The 14,141-nt window shown below is 41.4% G+C and overlaps 1 protein-coding gene across 3 annotated transcripts in view; it reads left to right on the forward strand.

Annotated features, from left to right (window-relative positions):
* PAK5 (p21 (RAC1) activated kinase 5) overlaps positions 1–6,959 on the forward strand; it is a 283,759-nt gene extending 276,800 nt beyond the window's left edge. For all 3 annotated transcript variants that reach the window (XM_059406547.1, XM_059406546.1, XM_059406548.1), the window contains 3 exons: positions 1,017–1,142; positions 2,785–2,919; positions 4,752–6,959. In XM_059406547.1, the coding sequence (XP_059262530.1) occupies positions 1,017–1,142; positions 2,785–2,919; positions 4,752–4,907 (417 nt within the window). In that variant the 3' untranslated portion in view covers positions 4,908–6,959. The remainder of the gene's footprint in view (positions 1–1,016; positions 1,143–2,784; positions 2,920–4,751) is intronic.
* The last annotated feature ends 7,182 nt before the right edge of the window (positions 6,960–14,141 follow it).

Here is a 14,141-nt window from a genome sequence, read left to right on the forward strand (position 1 = left end):
GCCACTTGAACCCCTAGTGACCAAGTGCTAACACCCAGTTTCTACACCCGTATTTCTGCCCACATTGACGTTTACATTGGCAAATTCAGTTTGTTATAAGCAAAGGAGGAAAACAAAAAGACGAGCCAGTACTTCAAAATGATATCTCAGCATTCCACATAATAGGGTCTTGCTTTAATTCAAATACAGATATGGGGTTGATCATTTTAATCCTCTCATGGTACTTAGAAATCTGAATGTGTTCAAAGCAAAACCACCTAAACAGCAGCAGTATGTACAAAACTCACCTTAAGAATAGCAACTTACTGGGGTGTCTGGGGGCCTCAATCATTAAGCATCCATCTCTTGATCTCAGCTCAGATCTTAGATCTCAGGGTCATGAGCTCAAGCCATGTGTTGGGTTCCATGCTAGGCATGGAGCCTACTTAAAAAATCAAACAAACAAACAAAACCCTAGCAATTTACTTACACTAAACCATCATCTGTACATTAAATTAAAGTTGTGGGTTTGAATTTTAACAAATTTGTCATTTGGAGTATAATTTGTACTTACTTTCTTTCTTTCTTTCTTTCTTTCTTTATTTATTTATTTTGGTTTTCCATTTGCAAGTGAACCCTGGTGGAGGATGGGAGATTTCTCCATTAAAATGGATCATGCCTGGGGCGCCTGGGTAACTCAGTGGGTTAAAGCCTCTGCCTTCTGCTCAGGTTATGATCTCAAGGTCCTTGGATTGAGCCCCGCATCGGGTTCTCTGCTCAGTGGCGAGCCTGCTTCCCCTCCTCTCTCTGTCTGCCTCTCTGCCTGCTTGTGATCTCTCTCTCTCTGTGTCAAATAAATAAATAAAATCTTTTTTTTAAAACTGGATCTTGCCTTTCCAATAAAATGGTCTGACAACCACCAATTTTTCTAAGGCCTGTTCATGAGACTGTTTTGTTTTAAATTTGAAGCCGTATTTCTCCATCTGGAAGCTGGTATTTTTAGATTGTTAACTTCGTTACATTCCTTTCCTTTTCAGATAAAGTTATCGGACTTTGGTTTTTGTGCTCAAGTTTCTAAAGAGGTGCCCAAGAGGAAATCACTGGTTGGCACTCCCTACTGGATGGCACCCGAGGTGATTTCTAGGCTACCTTATGGGACAGAGGTAAGGGGGTAGCAGTCATTGGGGGTGGCTGAACAGACTCAAGAATGCAGTGGCTCTGAGAGAGTTAATGACTACAGATCAGGGCGATGATGTTTGACTCCATATTTGACCACCATTTACTAGACTTGTCATAGAGTAGGTTGTGGCAGGAAGGGGACTGGCCACCATTGAGGAAATTAGCACAATGTTGATCCAGAGGCATTTATCGAGGTCCTAAGCAGACACTGGGGTAGGGGGAATCACGCAAACTCTGACCCCACCCTCAGTGGCAGGCATACCCTAAACAGGGCAACACAACTTGAAACGTGGCCAGAAATGCACACATGAGCAGGGTCAGAGACAGCTCTGCAGAATAGAGTTAATATTTGGGGCTGAGCAGTAATGTTTTTCCCCTAGAAAAAAATTATATACAAATATTATAATGCATTTTAAAATAGGGCACAATTTCTGCTTCCCTTGGAAAAGAAGCAATTGCTCATAATCTGTTCAGGGATTAAGGTTTGGGTATGTGAAAATGAGGGGCCAGAAGGAGTGGAGGAAAAGTGTTCTAGAGAGGGAGCACTGTGAGCAAAGCCCTGAGGCACGCAAGTCTCCACACACAGGGCCGTAAGGAGCTCGTTCCAGCCGGGCACACAGCGTTTCCACACATTCTGGTGCAGAAGGCGATTCTAAGAGAGGGGAGTATGAAGAGGTGGCATGGACCAGGGAACTAAGGGTATCAGCGTAAATGAAGGCAGACTCCGCTCTCTTTCCCTTGTTTGCTTGCCCTTGAATGAGTACTCCACTTGTTTGTCTCACTGTGGTCCCGAGAGCATAAATTCTCAGTGAGGATCACAGCAAGGGTTATAACAGGAATGCAGCTCACTGATAAGAGGTGTAATGAGCCTGGGACTGGGAAGTGGCTGTAACTGGGAACCAATAGCCCAGCTTCAGCTTCTCATTGTCCTGACTTCCCATTCTGCACTCAGAAAGAATTGCTTGTCGGCTCTTCCTTTTCTTTTCCCCTGTTCCCTGAAAATGGTTTTGTAAAGCAGGGTTTTTGTGCACGCTACTTCAAAATGATAACATGTAAAGGAAAGAACCCCAACGTAGGGAAGAAAGAGCTATTTTTAAAAATCAGATTAATAAAAGGATCAGCATATATCGTTTTGTTGGGCAATGTAGCTTTTTGCAGTTTGTTCTGAGTATGTCAGATGCCTTTTTATGGTTTAAATGCAGTTGTCTTCTCTGTGTTCATAACATAAAATTTGAGTGTTTTTCTTATCTGCCCAGATAGGTAACTACCTAATTTAGTAGTCTAAAAAAAAAAGTTCTGAACTCAAGCATGTTAAGATATTCATGTGTACCCAAATGGCAGAATCTTCACTGAAGTTGTCTTTAAAAAGCAAATTAATACACTGTATGTTAGTCAAACTGAATTGAAATAAAATAAAAATAACAATAAAAATAAAGCGAATAAAGACCATTAGCAAAAACTGGGTAACTCGGCACTTCAGTCTGTAAATCTGGGCTATAAGTTTTGGAAGTTTACAAATACCACCTTAATTTATAAATGGGTATGAATCTGTTGGGTCCCCTGGAAACATCCAACATTTCAGAATGTTCTCCTTGCCCGAGATAAACCTTGGATTGTGCCTAACAGGTAGATATCTGGTCCCTCGGGATCATGGTGATAGAAATGATCGATGGCGAACCGCCCTACTTCAATGAGCCTCCCCTCCAGGCCATGCGGAGGATTCGGGACAGTTTACCTCCAAGAGTGAAGGACCTACACAAGGTAAGAAGCGCCATCTGTTGCTGAAGCTCAAAGATCATTCTTAGACATTTTTAGTCTCCCTGTAGCTTCAAAGACTGGCATTTCATACCTAGGAGTAGATCCTGGTTGATGCATCTGGATTTTGGAATTCGAATCACCTGGACTCAGATCTCTGCTCTTCCTGTTCACTCAATGGTCAAGGGAGTCAGCCTCTCCATCTCTGAAGTTTGTCTGTAAAATGGGTTACAACTGGCTTGTCTATTGTAGGGTTGGCCAGAAGAATAAATCAGACACTCCACAAGAACTCCCTTCCTGAGCACCTGTGACATACTAGGGACTGTTTTTATTACTGGGAATATTGCAGCACAAGACCTCAGATTTCTGACTCGTATAGAGCTTGTGTTCTAGTTGGGGAGGCATATGGTAAACCACAAACAGATGAACAAAATAATTTCAGAGACTGATATATGCTACGAAGCAAAGCAAACACTGTAATGCAATGAAGTATGCAGGAGAGGGGATTGGGAACTTGTTTAGGTTGAAGCCCTTTCTGGGGACACATCATCTGAACTGGAATATGAATAGAAGGAAGGAGCAAGATATACAAAGATCTGGGAGAAAAATGTCTGAGGCAGAGGGAACAACAGGTGCAAAGGCCCTATGCCAAGATGGAAATCTTCTGTGGCTGAGCAAAGTGAGCCAGGGGAAAGGGTAAGACATGTCAGGGAGGGGAGCAGGGGCCAGATCACACAGGGCAATGAAGAGTATGGTTAAGGGACCAGTAGGGTCTTTTGTGTTTTCCAAAGATTGCCAAGTAGGTTCAAGCTCAGAAAATAATGATGCTGAATCAAAGAAACAGCAGTCTGGGAACTGCTTACTGGTTTAGGAGTGGAGGGAAGGGCTTGCTGGGAGGGAGTGGCCATTTCCACAAGGTCATATAAAAAATGACCATACGCCCACCACTCCTCCCCTCCCCTCTGCCTCATGGCAGGAACGGAGTCTGCCTTTTAGGGGAGAATTACCCTTTCCCCTTACCCCTAAAGCTTAGGGAAAAGCCCCCACAGAATCACCCCTATAGTTGTATAAACTTCCAGAAAAACAGGAAACTGCTTGAATTGAGCAGGAGATTAAGAGTTTTACTGCATTGGACTAAGTTTAATCAAAAGTGGTTAAAATAGCATGGTATCAAAGTAGTCCTACATCCAATGGAAATGACATGGTGTTCTTCCAAATCACATACAAGAGCAGTCTTAATCCTAAATCCTAAACACCACCCAAGGTTGTTTTCCAAATAGATAAATAATATGTGGTATAATTTAACAGTGAATACTATACAGCAGTGAGAAGGTTAAAGCTTTTACTGCACACCTCAGGGATGAATCCCACAGACACAACGTTGAGTAAAAGAAGCCAGACAGAGGAGAGCTGACAGTATATAACTCCATATAGAGGAGTTTGCCTCCATATAGAGACAAAATTATGCTACTAGAAGTCAGGACAGTGGTGAACCCTTGGAGGGAGATGAGTATTAACAGGAAGGAGACCCAAAGTAGCCTCCTGGAGTGGTACAAATGTTCTGTGTTGTGGTGGGACTGGAGAGTAAATAGGTATATGTATATATCTGTGTACACACACACACACACACACACACACCACTGTAAGACATACACTTAATTTGAATGTTTGTAAGATATACTTCCTGCTTCCATAACTTCTTTCTTCTCAAGCTGACTTTCTAGAATTTGCTATTGTTTGATAGGATGACTTAACTGGGAAGTGGCTGAAAAACCACTTTGGGGAACTGGGTTGGGTTTCTGTGTTAGTCCTCAGGATGGGATCTTGTATTCTCACAGGTTTCTTCAGTGCTCCGGGGATTCCTAGACCTGATGCTGGTGAGGGAACCCTCCCAAAGAGCCACAGCCCAGGAACTCCTTGGACATCCATTCTTGAAACTGGCAGGTCCGCCATCTTGCATCGTTCCCCTTATGAGACAATACAGACATCACTGAGTAGAGGATTCTACTGGTGGAATCAAGGTGGAAGAGCTAGATGAGGACATGACAATAATTCAGGAGAACATGAGGAACATGAAAAAGGCCTGTGTACTCGAACCAGCTGATCGGTGGGACAATGTGATGACAGGCAGGGTTCAACAGACCAGGGCATCTTCTTGTGTCTTAAAACAGGCATCTCTCCACTGACAGCTGGCGTGGTCATTTGGAGCACGGCTTTAATAGTCATTATTATATTTTTCAGCCCTTCATCCAGCAAATCAGAAGGACTCAGTACAAACTCCGTTACGACATATCCTAGCCACATGCAGGGTAACGCATAGGATTTTCTATATTGAAAGAATAATTTTCTGGCAAAAAAAAAAAAAGAAAGGAAAACAAAAAGCACTTTTTTCTTAATGGTAGCAGTGTAATGTATTTTGCAATGAATTTGTAATTTTTCTGTACGATAGTTTTGATAATTTATAGTACTTTGATGTCACGTAGCCATAGTATCAGTTGAAGTAATACCTGTTTACTAGCAAGAGTTTGAACAAAGCCTTTCCTACTTTTTTATCCCTTTCAGAGAACCAACGATTCTTTAGGAACTTTGAATACTGAATGATTCTCAATCACCGTCAGCTTTAGTAGAATATCTTTCTTATCTTAACAAGTGTCTTATATGATGGAGGAAGACTTTAGAGTGATGGTGATGGAGGTGCACATTTCATTTATCCAACCAAAAATAACAAAATTGGAGCCACAGTAGGCCACCAAGCCACTCCTTGGGATAAAGCTTAATCTTTGGAAAATTCAAATTTTCCTTCAAGGCTATTAATTGCAGACCAGTGTTTGCACAGCAGGGTGTTCCCCTTCCCCATGCCCTCTCTCCAGTGGGTGTGATATTACCCCCTCCCCAAGTGTGGCCGCATTTCTCACCAAGGAAACAGTCTTCAGTGTTAGGATCATTGGACCCAGTTCCCCAAACTGAATGTTGAAGGAAGACGGAGAATTCCAGTCTCACCAAGGGAAAGGAGAGAGAACAGGGCAAGGTGTTTGGTTTTGTTTGTCACTGTTTTGAAGACTCTGTATGCTAGCACACCAAACTCTTGTCTGTATTTACCTTCGTACCGCAGTATTAATTGCTATTGTTCCTGTATCGTGCTGGAAGTCAGAACTGACTTTAGAGGATGAATTAGGAAAGGGGTATTTTACCAGGTGTGTTCTGACTTCAGTTGTGACCCTGTTCTAATGTGTTTCCGACATAGGGAAGTTGTGCTGCTGACTAGATCTTCTTGAATGTTGATAAAAATGAATGACTACTACAATACATTTTGTGTTGCTTGTTGGATGAATTTGCATGTTAACTGTAGGCCAATATAGATTTGCCTTTAAAAACTCTGGAAGAGCTACATAGTCATCATTAGTTTCTATTAATTATGCATCAGAAAAAAAAAAAAAGCCATTTGTTACCAAACTGGAAAACCAGAGGCTTTTCTTAATGACTTCAACATACTGTAACAAATAGGAATTTAAATTCGTGAAAATTCTCTGGTTGCTCTAAGCATAATTAAGAATTTTTGTAATGAATAGGTTGCTAATTATTTATTATAGCTAAAAAGGAAAAAAATGGCATAAAATGACCTTCTACAGATTAGATTTTTGTTTCATAAAACACAACAAATCAATGTTTTATGTAAAATATTAAAATATTAATATAAAATGTATGAATAAAAATCTAAATCCAGAAAATGGCCGTCCTAAAAGTTTATGGAACAGATTATATTAATTAAACCAGGACTATGTAGAAGTAGAAAGAAAAAGAAAATCTTTTTTTAACCAGAACAAATATTAAAAACCATTGCAGAAAATTGTGGATTTTGGATTCCAAACATTTTCAACAGTGTAATGGAAATTTTTCTGTAATTTTCTTATCACTGGGTATTTTATAAATATTCATTGAGTTTAACAAAAGTTACTGTAGCTTAAAAGGTTTTGTGAGCACTAACTATTGGCAGAAACTGCACTTGCAAATAAAAATAAATGTTTGCCTTTTTCCCAAATGTTATTAGAAAATCCAATGACTTCCTGAATTTGTTTTCTTGAATAATCCAGAATGCTTTCTCTGTGATCTTGGGGAATGCAAATGAGTAAGAATAAAGTTAGAATGTAACATCATGATGACATGAACAGAAGATAAATATTCCCATCCCTAGAGATCACATACAGTGGAAGACTGTGGTAAAGATACCACAACTGAGAAAAAAAATTACTGAAGTCCGGAAGGCCACATGCAAGGAAAGCCAGATTCATGACTAAAGACTTCCACTCTCTACTTCTCTTTTTCAGAGATGCTGAACTGATCCGAAGACTTTTATCAACAAAAGACATAAAGATGAGATTATTCTGGATTAGAGCAGGTGTAGTAAATGCTCTCTAGTAGACAGAAAGACAGTTTGGGTGTCTCCTCTTCTTTAGGGGACCAGGGAGGCATTAAAATTTAGCCCATGATGTTGAGAAGGACGCTTGCATATAGAAAGTTCATTGCTTGGGGCGCCTGGGTGGCTCAGTCAGTTAAGCAACCGATTTTTTTAAATTTATTTTTTATTTATTTTCAGCATAACAGTATTCATTATTTTTGCACCACACCCAGTGCTCCATGCAATCCATGCCCTCTATAATACCCACCACCTGGTACCCCGACCTCCCACCCCCCACCCCTTCAAGACCCTCAGATTGTTTTTCAGAGTCCATAGTCTCTCATGGTTCACCTCCCATTCCAATTTCCCCCAACTCCCTTCTCCTCTCTAACTCCCCATGTCCTCCATGCTATTGGTTATGCTCCCCAAATAAGTGAAACCATATGATAATTGACTCTCTCTGCTTGACTTATTTCACTCAGCATAATCTCTTCCAATCCCGTCCATGTTGCTACAAAAGTTGGGTATTCGTCCTTTCTGATGGAGGCATAATACTCCATAGTGTATATGGACCACATCTTCCTTATCCATTCGTCCGATTTTTTATTTTGGCTCAGGTCATGATCTCAGGATCATGGCATTGAGCCCCACATTGGGCTCCGAGCTCAGTGTGGGGTCTGCTCAAGATTCTCCCCTTCTCCCTCTGCCCCTCCCCCTGGTCTCTCTCTCTCTCTCTCTCTCTCCCAAAGATAAATAAATAAATGAAATCTTTTTTTTTTTTTAAGAATTCATTTCTTAGCCTGAAAATTTCAGAAGGAGGAAACCCTAAGAAAAGAGCCACAGGTAGCAGGCTGAGAAATGATATAGTATATCATGTGCCAGAGAAGAGTAAGACAGAAGCATCCTTTCCCAGGCAGGAAGCCATTACAGGATGTGGAAGAAGACACCAGGTCTCTTTGTCTGCATTGGGCCATGGAGGGAAAAGGGAACATCTCAAACCATTTAACCAAATAATGATATACCTAATTTGGACAGTGCATTAGAAGCAGGCATCACAAGAGGAACTAAAGGGAGATAAGGCAACTTTTCTGTAGGGGGATGGGCTCAGGGTGGAGCTGAACCTTACTCTAAAACCTACTGGGACCATCCACACCAAGACCAGTCTCAAGAGCAGAGGCTGTAGTTTCTTAGGCTGACTCAAATAACAGTCAGTCACCTCTGCTTCTTCCAGCAGCATCTCCAAGGCAGCTGACTTCAGCCAGCTGTTTACTGTAACTTCCCTTCCAGGCTGTTCCCCATAGATTTGGGCCATGTGTTGGTGTGAGGACCCCCCCCCCCCCATGGTTTGGGGGAAGAATCTAGAAGAAAGAAAAGAAGATCAAGAATGCATACCATGTCTCCTGCCACTACCTATCTACTGTTACCTCTTTCTCTGATACAAGTTTAGCCCAAACAAAAGAGAGGGGGTCATTTTGAATTAGAATGAGATTGATTTTTTTAAATGGATTAAACAGATGGAATCAGACTGAGTTATGGTTGTATCCCCATTACCCACTGGAAAGAAGACACTCAGTAGCAATTACTGAAAAAAAATAAAATCATTCCATGAAGTTAACAACTCAATGAGTTCAGATTCTTTGGTCAAGCCAGTCAAACGAATAGCACTGTGTCATCAAAGAAACAATAATGAGATTCCAGGCAGAGAAAAAAAATCAATTCAGTCTGAAGCAGGTACAAAATGTACAAGCAGGACCAGGTCTGTGAAAGTGACATGATGTAGTACAAATCCAAATTGTTTGGGAAAGTCGGTCAACTTGAGCCTTCACGTGTGTGCTTCTTCAGCCGTATTTCCAGGCCAAAGAAATATATTAACTTAGTGTGGGTTCTGCCAAAAGGAGAGCCTAAGATAGATACTTAGATACAAGTACTTTGTTTGAGAGACAATCCCAGGAAACACACTCAACATGGCAGAGTAGAGAAGTGAGATGAAAAAGGGAGAGAAGTATTTTTTTTTTTTAAGCCTTTTTTAATGACTGGCTTATCACTCTGGGTCACCAGAGCTCAGTCCCACTGAAAACCTTCCTGGGAGAGACACTGTAGAATTGACCTTTTGGAGGCGACGATGCTTGAGTAGTCCCTCTCTACCATTTTCTATGCCTCATTGGCTGAGAGTTGCTCACAGGACATCAATTCTTAAACTTCTGTCTTGCCCTGTATAAGGACAAAGTTTGTTCCCTTTGACAGAGAGAGAGAGATGGGAAGCTTGTACAGAAACTGTCAGCAAATGGCCTCCAAGAAGGGCTGAGAGAATATGGGCGAGAAACTTAACATCTACATAAATAGATCTAATGAAGGACAAAGAGACATGTTGAGAAACTCTATGGGTTGCCAATTTCTGGAACAAAATACACTTTTCAAAAGCAAAGGGATTCCTTATCCTGAAAGGTTCGCTCATGTAGCAAATGTTTTGGTAAGTATGCCTGATCATTTTCAGCAATTGAAAAAATTTAAAGCAAAAGATCTTATATGGTCCATCTTAATTGAGGTAACCAAGGTTCCCAAATGAATCATACTGCCCGAATAGACCACACACACACACACACACACACTTCAGTACTGTTAGTGCAGGGATTTTTTTTTACCTATTTTGTTCACTCATCATCCAGACCAAGGTCCAGAAAATCCACAGTCAGTCAGTGTCAACAAACACTTGTTATCTCATGGGTCGTATGAATCTTTGCAAATCCTTCCCTAGCAGACAACCTGACAAGTTTGTCTGACAAGTTCAGTCACTTGTTTTTTAGATAATTGACATATTAGTTTCATTTGTACAACATGATTTGCTATATGTATATGTTGTGGAATAAGTCTAGTTAACATCTATCAACAACTTAGTTACAATTTTTTTCCTTATGAAAACTTTGAAGATTTATGCTTCATAACTTTCAAATATATAATACAGTATGATTAATCATAGCCATGCTGTACATTATCTTACAGGACTTATTTATTTCATAAAAATAAAAAAAAATTTTGTGCCTTTTGACCCCGTCATCCATTTCACCCAACCCCCCATCCTCTGCCTCCAGCAGCCATCAGTTTTCTGTATCTATCAAATTTTTTAACTCCACATATAAGTGAATGTTTATCACTATCTGAAGTACTTCATTAAGCATAATGTCCTCAAAGTCCATTCTTGTCTCAAAGGGCAGGATTTCCTCCTTTCTTGGGATTTTTTTTTAATAGCTGAGAAATTGTGTGTGTGTGTGTGTGTGTACACACATTATGTTTCCTTTATCCATTCATCTATCATTGGACACTTGGGTAACTTTTGGATCTCGACCATTGTAAATAATGTTGCAATGAACATGGCTGTGCAGGCATCTTTTCAAGTTAATGTTTTCATTTCCTTGGGATATGTAGAGGAGGGGGATTTCTGGATCATATGGTATTTCAATTTTAATTTTTTGAGAAACTTTCTTACGATTTTCCATTGTGGTTGCACCACTTTACATTCCCACCAACAAGGCACATCTTCGCCAACACTTTCTATTTCTTGCCTTTTGGTGATAGCCATACTAACAGGTGTGAGGTGATCTAAATATCACTTTACATGACAACTGAAGTAGCCCTTAGCCTTGGAGTTCTTAGCCTAATTTTATACCCTGGACCCTCTTAGCTTGGACTCTTCAGGAAAATGTCTTTAAATGCGAAAGTAAAATACATAGGGAACCAAGAGAAGTATAGTTATCAAAATATGTTAATTTTGTCATTATTATGTATTAATTAACAAGATTTTTTAAAAGATTTTATCTATTCATTTGTCAGAGAGAGAGCACAAGGAGGGGAAGAAGCAGGCTGAGGGAGAAGCAGGTTCCCCACTGAGCAAGGAGCTTAATGTGGGACTTGATTCCAGGAGCCTGGGATCATAACCAGAGCTTAAGGCAGACGCCCAACTCATGGAGACACCCAGGCGTCTCTTAAATAACAAGATCTTATGATGGATCTAGTAACTACCATAATTTCAAAGTAATAAGCCTATGTGATTTTTTGAGATCTCTGCAACAGGTGTAATGCAGTGATTTCTACTGATGACAGTTCTTGCCTGTACCATAGTGGTTTGGTGACTATGTCTGTAATTGAAGGAAATAAGGTCTTTCATTTGAGGTTGATAAAAACTAAAGGTGTGTTTTTTTCCCATCCCAGTCCATGCACTCTGATAGTCACTCCCACCCCTGTAAATTAACCCCTCCTCCCCAGTGGCTTACTGGGCAGTGGGGCGGGGGGGGGGGGGGGTAGTTGTTGCAGAGAAACATACTCTGAATTCACAATAAACTGGTGTGGAAAACTGTGAACACCAGGTTAAAAATCCCTGCATCAGTCCCTTCGGATCTTTCCTGAACTTGGATGGCAGGTGAACTTTGAATGCTCATGTGAAGAATTGTGCTAGTACACTAGTCATTAATACTAGCTTTTATGGAGCATTTCTAGGTTGCCAGGTATTGTGCTAGAAACTGAAATGTACTATCATGAATCCCCAGATAACTTTGGGGAGCAAGCTCCATTTTCAGATTAGAGAGTATAGAGAAGCCTGGTGGTGTGCCCAACATTGCCTGTAGGCTGAGAGAAAGGCTTTTTCACCAGTTTTCATCCCACTGCATCAAAATTGTCTGGGAAGCATAATAAAATTGTAGATTCTAGTTCTCACCAGAGAGGTCCCCAGTCAGTCTGGGATGATGCTCTAGAACTGATGTTTTTCTTTTTGGTTTTTTTTGGTTTGTGTGTGTGTGTGTGTGTGTGTGTGTGTGTGTGTGTGTGTGTGTGTTTTTAAAGATTCTATTGATTTATTTGAGAGAGAGAGAGAAAGAGAGCACAAGCATAGGGAGAGGCACAGGAAAGGGACAACCACACTCCGCTCCCCGCTGATGTGGGAGCCTGAAGCAGGGCTCAAGCCCAGAACTCTGAGATGATGACATGAGCTGAAGTCCAATGCTTAACCCTTAACTGAATGAGCCATTCAGGCACCCCTAGAACTGATGTTTTCCAATAGCCCCCTGGGATGACTGATGCACACTGTGCAAACCACACTTGGAGACACACTGATTCAAAGCTATGCCTGCTGGTTTCTTGTCCCTCAGATTTCTGTTTTAGGAACATGTTTGTGTCCAGTGCCAGCTTGGACCACTTCCCCAGAGAAACATTTCCTGAGCACACAGCATGCTGCCTCCAGGAAACACTGCTGGTCTGTCCTACCTCTTCCCCATCCCCCCAACCCATTTCTCCATTTGTGTTTCTCCACTGTCTCCCACACCTACTGGGTTTTGCCAAGTCTTTGTTAACAAAAAGATTGGCCAATCGGTGGGAAGAGAGTGGTTATAGTTTAGAGGGCTTTCTCAGGCTGGAGACCAGAGTATCCCCTACCCCTGAGACAGCTTCCCTGGGAGCTACTTCCTGAGAATGGGGGGGGGGGGGGGGGGGGGGGGAGGGTGCCGATCTTGCAAAGAAAAGCACTCAGAATTTAAATTTAAATCAAACTCCCCCTTCCTCCTCCCGACAAAGAAATCTGCATATGGTTCATCTGGCTGGGCTTTTCCAGGCAGACAGTCTAGCAACCAGACCCAGCATCCTTTTGTGCCCAGAGGCATTTGTGGTTAAAACTGCAGTAAAAAAGAAAATGACAGTTAAGGGGGTAATGGAGCATCTGTGGTTGTCTGTTTATTTTCTCTCTCTTCTCTGAGCTTGAGAAACAATGCTGGCCGCCATCTCAGCTTGCCCCAGGTACAGGGGCAGCTGTGAAATGCAGGACAGTGGGAAGGGCCAAGAGAGGAGCCAGGGCTGAGTCAGTCCCTCTGGACAACTTGTGTTCTCCACCTAGAAACCACTGCATCTGGGGTGACCCTGAGGCTCCCCTTTATTCTGCTTTGTTGATAAGATAAAGGCAGGACTGGGAGAAATAAGGTGAGGTCCAAAGAAAATAGGCTGAGCTAGAGACCTAATTTTAGGAAAACTAAATGGAGATGCTGTGATTAAAAACAATAATAGTCCTGGTAATGTGTCTTCATATAGACTGCATGTCGCAAGGGGGGTAAAAATACCGAAATTTGAAAATTCAGAAAGTTGGATTCTGGAAAGACTTAATTGATCTGTTTAACCACGGGGATGCAGCCATGTGATAACACTGGAAAAAGAGCCAGGGCACTAGTTCTTTTCGGAACAATCTGTGGACGGGTGTCTGTCAGCCATACCCCGGAGACTCTGAGTTGTTGGTTTACTACTGTATACGCAGCACAGAGCCTGCACTCAGTAGGTGCTCAAAACCTGTTTTTTGACGGTTTGCTGAGTGGATGACAATTCCAAAACTCATCATGAGTCCCATGTTTTGTGAAAGTGAAATTTTCAAGACACAAATTTACTTTCATAAAAGTGAAAAAAGGAAATACGGAGTATACAGAAATATGAATCGGGTCGAAATATTTTTTTCTGAACAGAAAGCAAGGGTAACTCATTGATACATCTAAGTGTCCATTTCTACCCCCAAATTATTGGGTGGTTCCATAAAAATGGAAAGTTTTTAAAAAATATACGAGATGCTAAAAAAGAGATTGTCAGCTTTGGGACATGGGGTGACAAGATGGCAGCTGATAGAAGGTATTTCCTTTTCCTTGTGCAATGTGCAACTGTCTTCCTCCCTGGTACCAGGCAGACACTCAAGACAGAGGATGCAGGGGAAAAAGACTGACAGACTGACAGAGCAGCAGCAAACAAACAGGTAACAGAACAGCAATTGACCAATACTTACCAAGGTTTCCTGGGATAATGAACTCCTAAGGAT

This window comes from Mustela nigripes, chromosome 7 (genome assembly GCF_022355385.1).
Source record: "Mustela nigripes isolate SB6536 chromosome 7, MUSNIG.SB6536, whole genome shotgun sequence".
NCBI lineage: Eukaryota > Metazoa > Chordata > Mammalia > Carnivora > Mustelidae > Mustela > Mustela nigripes.